This window comes from Conger conger, chromosome 3, assembly GCF_963514075.1.
Source record: "Conger conger chromosome 3, fConCon1.1, whole genome shotgun sequence".
Classification (NCBI taxonomy): Eukaryota; Metazoa; Chordata; class Actinopteri; order Anguilliformes; family Congridae; genus Conger; species Conger conger.
Window position 1 is genome coordinate 40,067,119 of NC_083762.1, and position 19,103 is coordinate 40,086,221.

Genomic DNA, 19,103 nt, shown 5'->3' on the forward strand with positions numbered 1-19,103 from the left:
AGAAACCTAAATAGGTACAACGCAGAAACTAATGAAAATTTGATGCCATGTAACTGATTTATTAGCACGGATTCGAGTGCTGTTGATGTTTTCGTGCTTTTGGAAGGTTCTTTTGCGACCGCTAACCCAAGGCATACAGCGGAAGTGGGGACGTAACCGAATTAGCATTGACATGTGCCTGAATCATCCATAGAGATTGTTTCTCCTCATGCTGTGCAGAGGTTAAGCTTCTGTCTGAACACTGCCGCCCTTCAACATCTGGCCACGATCCCAACTAGAAGTGCACCTCAAAGTTCAAAGCAGAACGGCAAAAAAAAAAAAAAAAAAAAGTTCTGGGGCAGATGTCCATCCCACCCAGGTAGGAAGTCAAGACAGATCCTGCATGTAACCTGGGAAGGCTTGGCAATGCAGACTGACTCACACCTAACAGATAAAAGTTCAGACAAAAAAGGGGCTTTTATGTGAAAAGGTGAAACTAAACCTGATGAACATAGCTCCAGTACTGCAGGACTGTACACCAAGATGTTCTCTACATACTTTGAAACTATACTTTGGAACCATGAATCATGGTGACACTGATACAAATGGCACTGTTTGTTAACTGTATGCAATTCATAAAAGGGAATTGACATCATATTTCCATTAAAATGTTACATCTGGCTATGGGTGCCAATCTGAAATTTAGAATTTGCTTTCACTTCATGAGTTGGAATTTTAATTAAATCGGCCACACCACACAGGAATTGGAAGGCCAGGAAGTTGAATTGTGATGAAATCGCAAGACATTCCACTCAATTATACAACCTAGATGACAAAGAGAACTTAACTACGTGACAAAATTTTTCATAAGAAAAAACAATAATTACATGATTCGCACAGGGCTCTAGACTACGTTACTGGCACCACCACTAACCTTTTCAACTAGTGACACCATAATTTTATTACTCTGTGAGGAAATTATTATACATCTTGCAGTTGTCAGATGAGAGCTTTATTTGTTGCAGCATCTGCTAATAATCTACAGGACTGGGTAGGCTACACCAAACGTGGAAGTGGAGTCGAGAAATTTGCATTATCCCATAGCAAATTAATGAACAGTATTGCACTTGTGGGGGGAACATGCAATGAAATAATGTAAAAAGTTTGTTAACTTAAGTTTGTTAGTTACACCAAAAAAAGGTCACACTGCCAAGAAAAATGGTCACATTAGTAATCTGGAGCCCTGTTCCCATCTACTCCCTCATGTCAAATCACACATAATATTATCTTTCATTTCAACCAGTACATAGGCTACTAGATTAATGATAAACACATTCTCGACCTCAAGCAGAAAATGTTGTTTTATATTTAAAGCTACAATGCTTTAAATTGTTTTATTACCTGTTGCATGTTTTACATTTAAGACACTTAAGGCATCGCTTACACATTGAATTCATATGGCATAGCTTTATCTGAATGAACATTATCTAGGTAGTCATAATACACATATTCAATGTTAAAAATAATAATAATTATGATAATAAAGTTTTATGCTGTTTGTATGATAACGTGTTTCATGTACAAACCATATTAAGATATAAAGCCTTAATGTAAAAAGCTGCACCAATGTATGCATATGAATTTCACCGAATTTCATTGAACTTCTTCCTTTAACACAAATTTGAATTGCAATTCTGCATCCTGTTTGCTGCCTCAATTCAAATTGAGAATGTTGCACAACCCTGATGATGGTAGGCTGAAGAAAATCGAATCGGCTGATTCATACATGACTCATGGGTTCATAGCAGGTCATTTTCCAAGATACGCCACAGTAAAGGGATTTAATAAAGTAAACAGCAATGGCGCATCTTGAAAAGAAAAACAGCTATTCTGTTAACACCTGAGTCACATATGAATCAGCAATCCCCCCACAAGAGCACAGGTAGCTGTACAGCTGTAACTGAGCAATGCTCGCTTTCGTTAAGCGGTTACTGCAGACAATGTCATTCATTGCTGACTATGTCATTCATGTGCTCACACATCACTGACGGAATTAGCGACACCGGTCGCGTGGCCTCGGTCTTACGTTAAAGCCAGCAGCTGGGAACGGCGTTCTCATAAACCCACGGTGTGGGAACGCAGAGGGCTATGGCAGGCACCATGCTTCCATATCATTTCAGGTGCCAGATGAACAAACCGATGCTGCCTTAAGGTATCAGGTGTATTAGAACAGAAGCCATCTGATTCTGAGATATGAAACAACAGCAAAAGACTGAGCCTACAAAGATGGAGAACTGGCAGGTCCAAATATATTTGTAAAGGGGGTGCGAGGGCTGACATATGGGACTGACATTAATATGACAAAATCACATCAACAGTTTACATAACAGGCTAATTATAACATAACATGTAGTTGTAATTGTAGCTAATTGGAATTCAAGATTATAAATTGTACTTCCTTTGCTAATGTTTCAACTTTTGCCAATTGTGGGGAAGACATTTCTATCACTGACGACAACTGCTGGTAGTTGGAACGTCACTGTGAGCATCAGATGTAGCTATAACCTGAGGAACCAATGGAAACCATTCCTACCGCCAGTGGGATGAGGTCAGCTGTGCCATAATGCAACATGCAGTGGCTAAAGGGTTCAGTCTGCACACAGGGGGAGTGGTTTAACCATCTAAGCCAATCAGGAGCCTTGAAAATTCATTTGAAGTTTTCTTGAAAAAATAAGTACACAAATCCCAGAGAAAATGTTTAGCTGGATGTGCTACATGCCATGATATGTTGATAACCTTTTTTAGGCCCTTGTTGTACTGTGTAGTTTAATGTATGACTGTTGCAGTTGTATTTATTACATTACTTCACATTACAGACACTCTTATCCAGAGCGACATACAGTTGATTAGACTAAGTAGGAGACAATCCTCCCCTGGAGCAACGCAGGGTTAAGGACCTTGCTCAAGGGACCAACGGCTGTGTGAATCTTATTGTGGCTTCACCGGGGATCGAACCACCGACCTTGCGGGTCCCATTCATGTACCTTAACCACTACGCTTTATGTACGCCATGTATTAGGCTTCATGTTCATGGCTGTACAACTGAGTCTTTGTGAACTGTACCTTATCTGACCTGTTCCATAGTGTGTTCTAATGATCTTGACATGCACTTTTTTGTACGTCACTTTGGATAAAAGCGTTTGCCAAATAAAATGTAATGTAATGTAGGGAGACATATGCATTTCTCCTGGTAAGTCACCTGAATGTTACCTTATCCTGGAACAAGCTTACTTCATGCCCATTAAAGCCTTAATGAAGTAAATAGCTTGATCATCTGCCAAATGGAGTGGAGAAGAAAAATCGGAACAGGGTCAAATTAGGAAAGTGTACATAAATACATTTTCCAGGTGCTTGTGATTTCCTCTGACCCTTACAAATGTTCAATAAATTCTCCCCCACACATTTTAAAATTGAAAAACGTCGACTCGCACACATTTTTCTGCTAAACAAGCCATCTGTGCAAATGGCCTCACTGGGTTGCCAGGTGGCTCATCCTGCTAAAATAAGAGCTCTGGTGTAGGTGCTCCACCCCACTGGAACAGGTATGGAATCCTGACCGCATCAGTGGGCTTAGGGCCTGCAGCCCAGCACGGCACTGCGTAATTGTCTGTAGCATTACCCAAGGAGGGTCCTTGTCTAATCGCCCAACAGCACAACTGATTGTGTGAACTGATTTTTCCCCCACAAGCAGCGTGCCTTTTTTTTGAGAGGAGTGTATGCAAGTCCACGCTATGCAGAGTTCACAGAGAAGGCTGCAGCAATGAGGCAAATACAGTTTGGAAATTCTGAATTGAGACAAGAAATTATTCCTGAAAAACTGGGCTGTAATGTTTTATATATCAAGAGTTGGGAGAAAATACCCCACTCTGGCAACCCTGCACAGTTCAACAGCGTCCTGCTGTGCTGCATACATGGTCAAATATAATTTCTTCGTCAATCATAATTTGTTCAGTTAATTACAAAATAGAACATTCACATTGCGAAAATTGACATCTGATAATTGGATGCTTTCTCACTCACCAGTTACCAGCACTAACAATATGAAGGAAACTGCATGTGTATCTGTCACACTGTTGTAACTATGGTGGAATCAAGTTTTGGTAACAGACAGAAACAAACATTCTGCACAAGCAAAGTATTTCATGAACAGTGATATAATCAGGCCTAATGAATTTCAGCTGGTTTAAATAGGTTAGTTAAAAACACTGACTCTGTAGCGTAGTGGTTAAGGTAAATGACTGGGACACGCAAGGTCAGTGGTTCTAATCCCGGTGTAGCCACAATAAGATCCGCACAGCCGTTGGGTCCTTGAGCAAGGCCCTTAACCCTGCATTGCTCCAGGAGAGGATTGTCTCCTGCTTAGTCTAATCAACTGTACGTCGCTCTGGATAAGAGCGTCTGCCAAATGCCAGTAATGTAATGTAATGAAAGTAGGGTTGTGCCCAAATTACTTTTCAATATACAGTGACTTGTAATAGTAGTCATTACTGTTTCATGTACCATAATGTTTGCATACATTTTTTGCATAATTTCAAATATGGCCTTTAAATAATAAATGTTAATGCTAACGTTCTGGTTTCAACCCTCAGATATTAAAATTGCTCCCGTCACACCAGTTCACAAAATAGCAACTGAGTTACAGACACTGCCAGGACGTAATTCAGTTAAATGGTCATTGAAACGCAAAAAATATCTGGAACATTCCGGGTTTAAACTCTTATGATTCCGTGAGAGAGAAAGGGAGAGGGAGGGAGAGTGCCTGTTCAAAAGAAGCATTTCCTATCTTTACGCAATACTGTCTGGATGTCTGGAGGACTTGCAGCTGAGAACTGTCTCCACCCATCTTTACTATTTTAATGCCCGAGACACTAGCTTGCCAGAATATGTCTTGCATAAATTCCAGTATTTTCAGTACCAAGTAGTGACAATTCTTTGAAAGAAGCAACAGAGAGATCATATAACCTTATATCCTTTTTTCAGCCTGCAATTTTCAATCACTATGGTAACAGGGTATACAGTATAAACGTTAAAACTCACAGATCTATCTGTGTAACCTATTGTAACATGCTACTGCTTTCGCGGCAACATTGGGTGGTAGAACAAGTGTGGGGGGACCTCACCTTCTCTGAATTTTGGAAACCCACATACAAGAAATAAGGTAATGTCAGTGTCCTTTTCATGAGAAGTATACAGCGGATCAAATGCATAATAGTTTTGCATTCTAAAAATGTGGGCGCCACTGATGGTGCAGGGGGTAGCACTGCCGCCTCACAGCAAGGAGGTCCTGGGTTCGAATCCCGGTCAGCCGGGGCCTCTCTGTGCGGAGTTTGCATGTTCTCCCCGTGTCTGCGTGGGTTTCCTCCGGGTACTCCGGTTTCCTCCCACAGTCCAAAGACATGCAGGTTAGGCTGATCGGAGAGTCTAAATTGCCCGTAGGTATGAGTGTGTGAGTGAATGGTGTGTGTGCGCCCTGCGATGGACTGGCGACCTGTCCAGGGTGTATTCCTGCCTTTCACCCAATGTATGCTGGGATAGGCTCCAGCCCCCCTGCAACCCTGTTCAGGATAAGCGGGTTAAGATGATGGTGGATGGATGGATCCTAAAAATGTGCTAACTCCATTGACCATTGTTTACTTAGAATTTCAATTGATGTCCATTTCACAGTTGTATACCTCCACAAAAGTACTTTTTTCAATATGCATGCAGAGTCTGTTGCACTTTGGCAGAAACAGTTCTTGAGATTTTATGCCAAAAAAGGTTGCTGTTTTACGTTTTATTTTGCGATGCCTACGTCTAAATAGAGGACTTCCTTTGGAAGAGTTCCCAGGAATCTCTTGTTTGAGTTAATATTTCTCAGGAAGACAGTGAAAAAAATATTGATAACACAATAAAAGTCATTTTCAGTGAGGTGACCCCATTTTATATTGGTGAGCATCTAAATACATTCTCAAAATATTTTTGTATTATTCAGTATGTTGTATATAGGGGGCCAGCCTGCTTTTGAATAATAAACACAATATGGAATTATGGAATGTATTTGACTTGTTAATGGGGGTTGGGTATGGACCTCAATTAATATATTAGTATATAAGATGGTATTATTGTATTTATTTTTTTGATCTTCTCGACCTGTTGCTGTCTGAGGATAGCTGCAAGGAGAGGGAGTTTGTGACAGAGAGGTAGGAAGAGGGTGACAGATGGGGGGAAGTGCAAATGCTTTTCAGCATAAAAAGTGTTGTATAGTTCAGTTAACAAAATGCAGCATTGTACACCTCATAAGACCCAAAAAAGCATTTTGTTTCCATGTGTCCTTTTGGAAAACTGTCATAATTAGCAAAACAATTCAGAATGCTCAGTTTTGGTGATATAGTCCTTTGAAAGGGACTTGTCCAGTGCTCCATTGTGTTTCTAAGTGCACAAGCCACAGCTACAATAATCTGTATCCAGTCAAAAATTCTTTTATTTTTCAGTGAGAGAACAAACTTCTACTTTCACTGTGTTTGAGCCTCTGTAACTGTTTCAGTAATTCTCGACTCGTGGAGAACAAACCCCTACCTTTCAGAAGAGACCAGGATTATGCCTGTAGTCAAAAGGGTTCAAGAATAGTGAATAGTTAAGAATAGTTATTTTGGGGATGTCATTTTTGAGCTTGTGTCAAGAAAAGGGGTTAACAAACAAAGCCATTCAGTTCCCTCCAAAATCTGTGACCGACTAAATCCCTATGGAACTCAGATTCTGTCCTTCCTTCCTATGGTGGCAGGGCCTACAAATAATCTGTCAAATAGTCTCTTATCTAAGGAAGAAATCCTGAGTTACAGCCCATTTAGGTCTAAACATAAACCATATATTTTTAAACTGAAGTCAATTGAATAAGCCGCACTGTTTTCTTGCATTTTATCTGCAAAGTTGTGTAAAGTGTGTTGCATTATATAGTGTGTACAATGCAGTAATGCTGTTCATGTGGCACATTAAGATAACTTGGACTTAATTAGGTTTATTATGACTATTTATGGCTGAATGTATGTCTGTAGCTTATACGCATTTCATTTTAAATACATTTTAATAGTACAGATTGGCCACAGATGTTCAACAAAACAACAGATGGGAAAAAAATTAAGTACGATAGAAAATGATGGCAGGAAAAAATGGAAAATCCGGAAAGAAAAATGCTTTCCATTATCCAGCTAAGGGAATTAATGTACAGAACAGCACAGTCTAACTAACAACATACAAGCCTGCAATCATTTACCGTTTTCTATGAATAGGTCCAGTGTCACTCCACAATCATCTATTCCCAGGACTCTTATCATTACAGACTGGTATCAAGACATATGGCTTGACATAGCTCTTCCACATGGCTTCTGGCTGAATTTCTGTGTTGCCAGTGTCTGGCTTCCATTTATTTTGTTGCAAGTGCCCAAAAATAAAAAATGACCACCTGTTTATTTTGCGTAGTTTCAACATTCTTCTGTAAAGTGCTTTGCGACCGCCAGAATAAAAAGTCTTTCAAATAAAATGCATAATTATTTCTAATTTGCAGTGATGACTCGGAGAACCGTTTAAGTGAAACACACTTAAATCTCTCTGTGGGTCCAGAGTAGCTTTAACCATTGATGTCGAAGTCTTAAAGGAAACATTTATTTGTTCTGAATATTTTAAAATCAGTAATTTACATAAAATAACTGTCAAACAAGTTACAGATTAAAATAAAGCATAGTTACATTGAGATGACATAATTGAATCAAAAATGACAAATGAAGCTCTGAACATAAGGGACAGATTAAAATGAGAAGTTAAGCCTCACTGATAATTACGTTTATGTGTTATGGTGATTAGGGGCAGAAACAGATGTTGTATAAACTGGCCCGTAACAGGGAAAACACAAACTGCATTGGGCACTTGCCCACATGTCCCATAAACTGGTAACGTAAACGAAAACCTCCTAAAAATGCACTAGCATCCTGTGTTGAGTCAGACAGATGAATTAGGAGAAACCAGCTTTTGGCATACATACTCTGATGCAGATTTGTTCTCATGCACAACAACCAATTCGGACACAAAACATTAAATGTACAAATTTCACTTCTGTGTCCTTAAGCCAGTGATTTCCACTAAAGCTTTATGCAACAGTAAGATTTCCTCATATTATAAAGACAGGGTTCAATATTTACTATATATAGTTAAATATTTTCAAATTAAATATAAAGGTCTGGTTAAATATGTAATAAGATGGTATTTGGTGAGAAGTATTTGAATACATATGATACAGATGATACATATCATAATCTACATACAGTCAGGTCCATAAATATTGGGACATTGACACAATTCTCATCTTTTTGGCTCTATACACCACCACAATGGATTTGAAATGAAACGAACAAGATGTGCTTTAACTGCAGATTTTAGCTTTAATTTGAGGGTATTTACATCCACGTTGAATGGTGTAGGAATTACAACAGCATTTGACTTGCTGAAGACAAAACTGAAGGGAAAATGTCCCCAGCAGGAACTGAAGACAGTTGCAGTAGAGGCCTGGTAGAGCATCACCAGGGACGAAACCCAGCGTCTGGTGATGTCTATGCGTTCCAGACTTCAGGCTGTAATTGACTGCAAAGGATTTGCAACCAAGTATTAAAAAGTGAAAGTTTGATTTATGATTGTTAGTTTGTCCCATTACTTTTGGTCCCTTAAAAAGTGGGAGGCACATATAGAAACTGTTGTAATTCCTACACCGTTCAACGTGGATGTAAATACCCTCAAATTAAAGCTGAAAGTCTGCAGTTAAAGCACATCTTGTTTGTTTCATTTCAAATCCATTATGGTGGTGTATAGAGCCAAAAAGAAGAGAATTGTGTCAATGTCCCAATATTTATGGACCTGACTGTATATTGCCTGATTGATAGATAGATAGTTGCATTTATATAGTGCTTTCTCTTCTCTCATACCCAAAGTGCTTTACAGTGATGAGGGGGGAACTCACCTCAACCACCACCAATGTGTAGCACCCACCTGGGTGATGCAATGGCAGCCATTTTGTGCCAGAATGCTCACCACACATCAGCTGAGGTGGAGAGGGAGAGATCTTCTTTTTTTTCAGCCAATTAAATCATGGGACTATTAGGTGGCAGGTTAAGAGCTATTAAGAGCCAGGACTGGGAATTTAGCCAGGACACTGGTCAACTCCCTACTTTTAGCAGAGAGTACCATGGGATCTTTAACGACCGCAGTTAGTCAAGGCCTCGGTTTAAAGTCTCATCCGAAAGACGGCGTCTCGTACTGCACAGTTTCCCCATCACTGCACTGAGGCATTGGGATTTATTTGAGCAGAGGGAAGATAGTCACCTACTGCCCCACTAACACCACTTCCAACAGCAACTTTGTTTCCCCAGGAGGTCTCCCATCCAAGTAATGACGAAGCCCATACTCGCTTAGCATCAGCCATTCAGCAGGAGCAGGGTGAATGGTGGTATGGCCGCTGGCCTTAAAAGTATATTACATTACATTACATTACATTACATTACAGTAATTTATCCAGAGCGATGTACAATAAAGTGCAATAAAGTGCAATAAAGTGAAAATCAGAACCAGGTTCTAACCAGGTTCATTTCAGAGATGCAAAATAATGGACCACCTTCCTTTTCAACTAGAATGGCATCTTACAGCCCCACTGCAGTCTGACTGGAAAAAGAAGCCAAATGCTGCCTTTTAAATAAATAAATATTCACAATAGCTCTTCCTTAAAGCACCAATCATGTTGGCTCTCCCTCCGATACGGTTTTTCTTCTAAATGAATGTGCTATTGCAAAGGGCAGCATACTGAAACAGCTCGCCTCTCCAAGCTCACAGCACAAGGATGCCCCAGACGATTGTGAGAGAGATCAAATGTACTGCAAAGTCAACATGGCATTGTGCAGGAAGAGAGGGGAGGGGGAGTGGGTGGGGGGGATCGAGGGTGAAATGAGATTTCAAAGTCACCTCCGCGATCTTTCAGCAGGTAGCAGGTATACAACAACACAATGAGCTTCAGACGGAACAGCCAGAGATCTATCCCTAACCTGGTGCAATGCGCACCTACGCTTGCGGTCCCTCCTCTCCCGACGCTGCCACAGCTCTCTGGATTACCCTTCAACTGCCAATATCGTTTTTCATCTTTTAATTAAAGCGCGATGCTGCTGTGGCCCCCTTACAAACCAGCACTCTTCACCACCACCAATTCAATTATTTCAGTCCCCTCCCCCTCAAACCGCATGCCTGAGCGTACACGCAAGCCCGCAATACGGGTGAAAGAATGCGGTGTTTTTCAAAAAAGATATCCACAGTTAAGAATGCGGTGTTTTTCAAAGAAGATATCCACAGTTAAGAATGCAGTGTTTTTCAAACAAGATATCCACAGTTTTGATCTCAATGGTAGGACCATTCCACATCAAAGCCACTATGCGTGTAGTGTCACCTCTTAAACTCTTGACAAAAAGGCAGGTGAATTATGGCCTTTTAACTTCAAACCAGTAACGGTGCCTTGGGTATTTTCGGATGTGTTTGACTCTTTGTTTTCTTCAAATGAACCCTGGATCCAAAGAGAGTCTGAATAAATGGTTCTACTTACCTCTATTACTAAAAGACCCCACTGGCTTTTCATAATCTTTTTTGTGCAAGCCGAAAAGACAAACTAACCCCTGCAACAGATATTTTTAAACTCTGAAAGTGAAATGCAGAAGCTGTCAAGTGATTCCATTTTGTTTAGTGTATTCCACTTGTTATCGGACAGAAATTTAATGTTTTTATTTTCCCATAAAGTACATTTTTAGAATATTATAATGACATTGCACTGCAGTAATGTTCACACTGATCCCATGTCTTTCAGTTTTAAATGGCTTGTTGACGATGGAATTTACATCATGTAGCTTTATGGCAAGCAGCAGTTATTAACATGCGCACACACAATCTAGGTTCTAAACCGAAGGTTTAGGTCGAAACATTGAGGTTAAACACAATGTAATGTAGGAAACGCTACCCACTAATTAGGCACCGTACATTATTCCAACATACTGTAACTGCATCGTTCATTATACTTTGACATGTGCCAATATTTTCATAAAAGGGCAGGCAGAAGCAGAAACTCAGCAGACGCTGAGGCTATGTATCAATAATAATTCAAATTTTGTGATGTTAGAATAAATCAAATATTCACATAAGCCACTTAAGCATTCGCATTGAAAATTTGATTGAATACAGTGCATCCGGAAAGTATTCACAGCGCTTCACTTTTTCAACATTTTGTTATGTTACAGCCTTATTCCAAAATTGATAAAATTCTTTTTTTTTCTCCAAATTCTACACACAATACCCCATAATGACAACGTGAAAAAATAAAAAAATAAAAAACTAAGAAATCACATGTACATAAGTATTCACAGCCTTTGCCATGAAGCTCAAAATTGAGCTCAGGTACATCCTGTTTCCACTGATCAACCTTGAGATGTTTCTACAGCTTAATTGGAGTCCACCTGTGGTAAATTCAGTTGATTGGACATGATTTGGAAAGGCACACACCTGTCTATATAAGGTCCCACAGTTGACAGTGCATGTCGGAGCACAAACCAAGCATGAAGTCAAAGGAATTGTCTGTAGACCTCCGAGACAGGATTGAAAAATTGAAAAATTTCTGCTGCTTTGAAGGTCCCAATGAGCACAGTGGCCTCCATCATCCGTAAATGGAAGAAGTTCGGAACCACCAGGACTCTTCCTAGAGCTGGCCGCCCGTCTAAACTGAGCAATCGGGGGAGAAGGGCCTTAGTCAGGGAGGTGACCAAGAACCCGATGGTCACTCTGTCAGACCTCCAGCATTCCTCTGTGGAGAGAGGAGAACCTTCCAGAAGGACAACCATCTCTGCAGCAATCTACCAATCAGGCCTGTATGGTAGAGTGGCCAGACGGAAGCCACTCCTTAGTAAAAGGCACATGGCAGCCCGTCTGGAGTATGCCAAAAGGCACCTGAAGGACTCTCAGACCATGAGAAACAAAATTCTCTGGTCTGAGACAAAGATTGAACTCTTTGGCATGAATGCCAGGCGTCATGTTTGGAGGAACCCAGGCACCGCTCATCACCTGGCCAATACCATCCCTACAGTGAAGCATGGTGGTGGCAGCATCATGCTGTGGGGATGTTTTTCAGTGGCAGGAACTGGGAGACTAGTCAGGATTGAGGGAAAGATGAATGCAGCAATGTACAGAGACATCCTGGATGAAAACCTGCTCCAGAGCGCTCTTGACCTCAGACTGGGGCGACAGTTCATCTTTCAGCAGGACAACGACCCTAAGCACACAGCCAAGATATCAAAGGAGTGGCTTCAGGACAACTCTGTGAATGTCCTTGAGTGGCCCAGCCAGAGCCCAGACTTGAATCCGATTGAACATCTCTGGAGAGATCTGAAAATGGCTGTGCACCGACGCTCCCCATCCAACCTGATGGAGCTTGAGAGGTGCTGCAAAGAGGAATGGGCGAAACTGCCCAAAGATAGGTGTGCCAAGCTTGTGGCATCATATTCAAAAAGACTTGAGGCTGTAATTGCTGCCAAAGGTGCATCAACAAAGTATTGAGCAAAGGCTGTGAATACTTATGTACATGTGATTTCTTAGTTTTTTATTTTTAATAAATTTGCAAAAATTTCAAAAAAACTTCTTTCATGTTGTCATTATGGGGTGTTGTGTGTAGAATTTTGAGGAAAAAAATGCATTTATTCAATTTTGGAATAAAGCTGTAACATAACAAAATGTGGGGAAAGTGAAGCGCTGAATACTTTCCGGATGCACTGTAAATACACATTACAAAATTAACTGGACCAGTTCATTTTAGTGGTCATCATTAAAAAAAACCAGAATGTGCTTAACAGCATAAAAATGACACAACAGAGTTACAATGATGAAACTAAATGCAGTAGTGGTAGATCTTAGAGCACTGGTTTCCAAAACTGGGTTGTGGAATACCCCTGTGTATGCCGGCTTTCGTTTCAACCAACCATTCGTTCCAACCATTGCCATTTAATAATTTTAACAAGCTGTGAATCTTTCTAATTAAGTGTTTTTCATCTTTAGAGGGATTATTTACCTTAAACTACATTATGCCAGAAATAGCAATGGCATGAAGAATAAAATGACCATGTTCATATTGTACTTATTGCACCATTTTGCAATCAATTACATAAGAAGAGGTAACAAATAAAAGACTGAGGTTAATTAAAAGACTGAGGTTAATTAATTAGCTGGTTGAACATGTGTCTAATTTCAATTGCAATATCTTTCCTTAAATGTACCTTAAATGTATCAACATCATTTGCTTTGCCTTTGAATTCTTAATTATCTTCCAAATGGTTAGTTTAATGGCCAGGTGTCCACACTTTCAATTAGGAGCCTACTGTCTTTAATTTGATCAGTTAAAAATAATTAACCACTTTTTTCTGCAAAATGTATGCATGTTTTGCAATATAGCACAATAGGCACAATATAGACAGGGGTACTCCAGGACCGAGTTTGCGAACCACGGTCGTAGAGACATGAAATAATGAAGAACATGATCATTGTTATGAACAGAATAGGTACTTTGTATGAAAAACATGAATCTGAAAACCATTCATAAGACTGACATGAATACACTAGCTTTTCATCTCCATAGTACATATTCTGTAATTAATTCAAAAAGTTGGAAAGGTAGTTTCACCGGCACTCAGCGTTCAAGGTAGGTGGTATCAGATCATTATCCCACCACACATGACACCTCTAAAATTGACAAAAATGAGTAAATTCTCAACTTATTGCAATAGTACCAAAGGTTTTGTAACAAGCTATACAATTCAACTTTTTGCATGAGAATCATTGTATGTGGTGTGTGGTTAGTGGTTTGGATGTCTGAAGTGAGGCAGAGTGAAAATCTATGAGGAGCGACTATACTCACGGTTGACAGAGCTTGACCAGGTCGTGGTCGGTGGTTGCTGGGGGCAGCCCTCGGATGTAGAGATTGGTCTTGCTGAGCTGTTCCCAGCCTGCAGTGCTGCTGCTGCTGCTGTTGTTGTTGCTGCCATTGGTGCTGGGACTGGTTGGTGCCATTGGGTGTGAGGACGGGGCGACGGGAAACTGTGAAATGTGAGGGACACAAAATGGCCAACGTTAACAAAAACTGGCTGGGCTCCCTGACTCTTCATCAGAGAGGACTGATGATGACAGACAGCTGATACAGTTAAAGCCTTTGATTAGATTAAAAAAGGACAAAACAGCTTTTGCCTGCAGTTCAGAACTATGTTCTTTCTACAAACTGCAGTAGAACCTCAGAAACACAAGCCCTTTTTTGAGAATGGGGGCCCATTCGGAACCTTGACAGGTTTGTATCCTTGTAGACCAATTTTAATTGAAATTATTTATTGGAATGGATACTTTTATCACTGTAGCCTCATATTATAAGAGACCCTCAATTTCTGACAAAAAAGCCACCTGTTTTAAGTTCTCAAAAACATTTCAAAATATAAAGACATAAAGAATGTAGTCAATGTGAGTCAATTGCAGAGAAACCAACGGACCAAGAAAGTTCACCCGTGTAGCTAGAAGGCTACAGGGTGAACGAAGCATGCCAATTATGGTTCTTGCTTTGTAATAAAGGCATCAGTGTGGGGACATTGAATGGGGAAAGGTGGCCAGAAAAACAGCATCTGACTACCCAGAAAAAACTATTTAAAAAAAAAAGAATTTCAATGTCAAGATTAAAACATGCTTTTTATAAAGGATTGGCATCTCCTTTATGTTTTAGGAAGGTATTTCTGTTTTTGTTTCATTGTGCTGCATCACGAGAAACTTGCTCCCAACTTGCTGATTTCAGACGGACCCAACACGCAGCTATAGTGATTTTATGCCCAATTTTTTAAACAAAAGAATGTACACTACATACTATATACTATAATAAAGAGATTGAAAATGTTTAATAGTTTGCCGAACCTCTTGGTTTATACTCTGCTCAGCAGACTGGCCAGTCCCTAACTCTGAGGTGCTACAGTAATCTAGGTAGCAGCAGGCTGCAAGCCGAGTTTTGGCCAAGATTTACCTGGAATGTACGTAGGTCCACCTAGTTCCGCCAATGTTGGGTTCATAGTGCTCAACCAAATGAACACAAGTCAGCGAGACCTTCTGAAAACATTTTGCTGACACTAGTACAAATAGGCAGTCCTCATAAAGAAATGCATCATAAAGAGATGCTTCAAGCAGACACCCACTGCTACAAGTTAGCGTGTGCTGAGGTCAACCCACCCAGATAGTTTCTCTCTAACAGGTATGCACCTAAGGCAAGGACGGCCATCCCTCAGCACAATAACACAGGCCGTCCCTGCGGTCTCCTTTAGTCCTTGGTGGTCAGCAGAAACCTCTGACAGCCCTGTATTACACCGAGAGTTGGAGCATGAGAAGAACGTCACCCCCTCTCCTCCCAGTACTGCTGACCAAACATGTGAACTAACATATGTCCTGTGGTGTTCTGTGCAGTCTTCTGCCTCTTGCAGCTGGAAATTACTACATATATCTGAAGAATGTATATGAGAATATGCTGAAGCATCAAAGCTGGCACAGAATTCAGGGTAAGGTTGCACCAGCTTTTTGTAAAAGAGTGGTCAAGTTGGAACTTGGAGCTCACTTAAAGCTCACACAACAGGCTTAGTAGCAAGTTAGTTGTTAGTTAGCTACTAAACTTGGTGGCACCATGCATCCTTAACACAAAACTTAGCTAGTAATCTGGTACAGCTGGTAATATAAGAAAAACAGTAGACCTTGTGAATTGTGTACATGATTGTAAATTGTTGAATCTGAAATAAAATCTAAGTTAAAAAAAAAACTTAGCTAGTAGGATGTAAGCTCTTTGTAAAAGTAATGCGAAGTCACGATAAATCATGTTGATGTTGATTGATCCAGTGGACCTTATGATATGACAAGGTCATAACCCGTAACCACAGCATCCAATATGGCGTCCTGTGCACCGCACCACTGAAGTTCCCCATGGGCTATAAATGGGGAAACCTGTGCCCTTTTAGGTTTACAGTAATATTTCCAACCCAGTCATACTCATAACATTGGCAAAGACAATTTCAAGCAGTTCTCCATTTTTTTCAAATTGATCTGCCATTGAAACAGAATTAATGAGATTGTTATTCTTCGTAAGTGGTTTGCGGAAATATTTAGTCTATACAATAGGTATTCTAACTAATGTATGTTGTGTGGTGCAACATTTTATTTGAATAGTGCGTAAAAATGTTTACGTTATAACTAGGCCCTTATTCACAGCCGGTGCAACCAGCCCCAGGTCCTAAGAGAGCAATGTCACACCACTGTGCTTCGGCTGGGAGCACAGAGTCCACTGCAATATATAGTACACTAACACACTTATGAAAGAAGTGTAATTTGAATTATTACCTTGGCATGTTAAGAATACAAGCTAACATTTTTGATAAAACAAATATAAACTCGAAAAAGTTTGGAAATTTGTGCCTGGTCGATCATATATCTCTGTTGTCACTGCATCTTATATCTTTGGAAAGCCTGTTCATTATTCTTTAGAATGATTTCCCATTTGTAAGCATCATGCATCTGTTGGATGAGCTGCACAGCTGATTATGTGGGTGGGTTCCCAAATGAAATGTGCCAAGTTTCCCTGCCAATGTCGAACAGTGTATTCTCCTGTTGGTATTGACTCTATTGTTGTGAGTTGTTTGGGGATTGGATGATTGAACGCTCTATGAGTAACAAGGAAGGGACAAACAAGACATATTGGTAATTTTACACTTTATTCATAGAACAAACAGTCAGGAGCCTCAGTAGTGGGTGGAAGAACCATACGCAACCACAACAGCCTGGCAACTGTGACATGGGTTAACATCCAGTCTCAAACAGTGCCATTCAAAACACATCCAATCCCCCAAACAACTCAAAACAATACAGTCAATACCAACAGGAGAATACACTGTTTGACATTGGCAGGAAAACATTTCACTTGTGACCCTACCCACATAATCAGCTGGGCAGTTCATCCCACAAATGCATGATCCTTACAAATGGGACATCATTCTAAAGGGAAATGAACAGGCTTTCCATACAATGGTAATAATAATAAGAGATATGATCGACCAAACACAAATTACTGCACTTGTTTTGAGGAGTTTATAAACTATGCACACACTCGTACTACATACTATAATTGGGGAATGATCGGAAGCAAATATCATTCAATGCTTAAATCGTGTAGTAGCTTGAGTTTGCAGAGTGCATTTAATGTTGTTTTTCTCAGAAAATACCATAGTAACGTTCAACACACACACACACACACACACAAGCTTCCTCTGGCGTGTGTGATTATGCCGCTACATCCTTCCTGTTTACTTTGGGAGAGATGTTACAATCTGCAGTGCATTCTTCCAAAAACTGCTCTGAGCGTGAGGCTTTGACCAGCAACTCCCCTCCCCCCTGAGTGCACACAGGAAGCACATGGAATTCCTGGCATGAAGTGGTGACAGGATTGCGCAATCAGCCATCCGCTGGACGGGGTCCAAGCCCAGAGATCGGCTTCCACCATTCACATGCCTGGAGGACAGGATCCAACTTGACCTCCTGAGTACAGCACGGCCGCGAGTGAACTATCGCTTCCGTCGGAGGCCATGGCTTTCTTCTCTGAGAATTTATCGCGAGTTGGTATGGTAGCTTGCAGCTGGAAGTTTTTTCAAATGTTACGGACTCATTTCGTTTAATTTTATTCAGCATGCCTCCGGTCCGAAGCATATAAGAGGCCTAACACTGGGCCTCACTGTTTTCACTAGGTCTAAATGTTGACGCTATCTTTATAGGAGATCTGTCTCCTGATCTGTCTGCAGCTAATTTATTCTGCGGCTTTTCTTAATTGTGATCTTGCGGATGTTTCCGATCCCTCTGCCCACATTGATGATCGGGTATAGTCTTTTAATGATCTTTGCCTTTCCCTTCTCGATGAAGTTGCTCCTTTCAAGTTGAGAAAGACCCCTGCTGTCAAACAATTTCCTTGGATTAATGAGGACATTCACTGCTTTAGTGTAGGAATGTCGGAAGGTGGAGAGATTGTGGAAATCCACTAAACTTATGGTTCATTATGTATACTTGAAATATCGCTTGATTACTTCTAATAATGGTGAATGATGTGAGGGGTGTTAATGTAATCACTTCCAGCAATTAGTTATGTTGACACTTGACAATTTGACATTTGACATTAATAGAATTATGACTCCTTCATCTTTCATAGTGCTTGATTCCCCACCCCTACTGACAATTATCTACTTCAGCCTGTAGTTCCTGACCACATCTATGCATCTATCTTTGCAGATTCTGGGAGTGCGCAGTTTTGTTGTTGATCTTTTCATACTATATATCACAGGATTCTTCTCACTGGGAGTCTTGGGCAGTTTGTGGGTACTGTGGGGACAGCCTTGGCATGGTTCTCATCTTATCTCTGTGATCAGAGCTTCTCAGTATCTCAGAGCTTCTGCAGATGACCTTTTGTCACCTTCTGCTCGACTTTCAATATGGGTTTCCACAGGGCTCAGTTCTTCAGCCCATCTCGTTCGCTATTTGTATGCTTTTACATTACATTATTGGCATTTGGCAGACGCTCTTATCCAGAGCGACGTACAGTTGATTAGACTAAGCAGGAGACAATCCTCCCCTGGAGCAATGCAGGGTTAAGGGCCTTGCTCAAGGGCCCAACGGCTGTGCGGATCTTATTGTGGCTACACTGGGATTAGAACCACCGACCTTGTGTGTCCCAGTCATTTACCTTAGCCACTACGCTACAGGCCGCCCTGCTTCCTGCTTCCACTTGGTCAAGTTATGAAATGCTTCAAATATTTATCTTACCATTGTTGCATGGATGAAACTCAGCTATACCTCTCTTTTAAATGAATAAATGAGCCAGACAAGTTTTAGCTGCTATTAAGGTTTGGATGGCTAAACATTTTCTTCAGCTAAACTGCAATAAAACAGAACTTATTGTTATTGGACGATAGTATGAAATC

The 19,103-nt window shown here is 40.6% G+C and overlaps 1 protein-coding gene across 3 annotated transcripts in view; it reads right to left on the minus strand.

Moving 5' to 3' along the window:
- rbms1a (RNA binding motif, single stranded interacting protein 1a) overlaps window positions 1–19,103 on the minus strand; it is a 53,650-nt gene that overhangs the window by 26,919 nt on the left and 7,628 nt on the right. For all 3 annotated transcript variants that reach the window (XM_061233471.1, XM_061233472.1, XM_061233470.1), the window contains exon 2: window positions 13,991–14,169. In XM_061233471.1, the coding sequence (XP_061089455.1) occupies window positions 13,991–14,169 (179 nt within the window). The remainder of the gene's footprint in view (window positions 1–13,990; window positions 14,170–19,103) is intronic.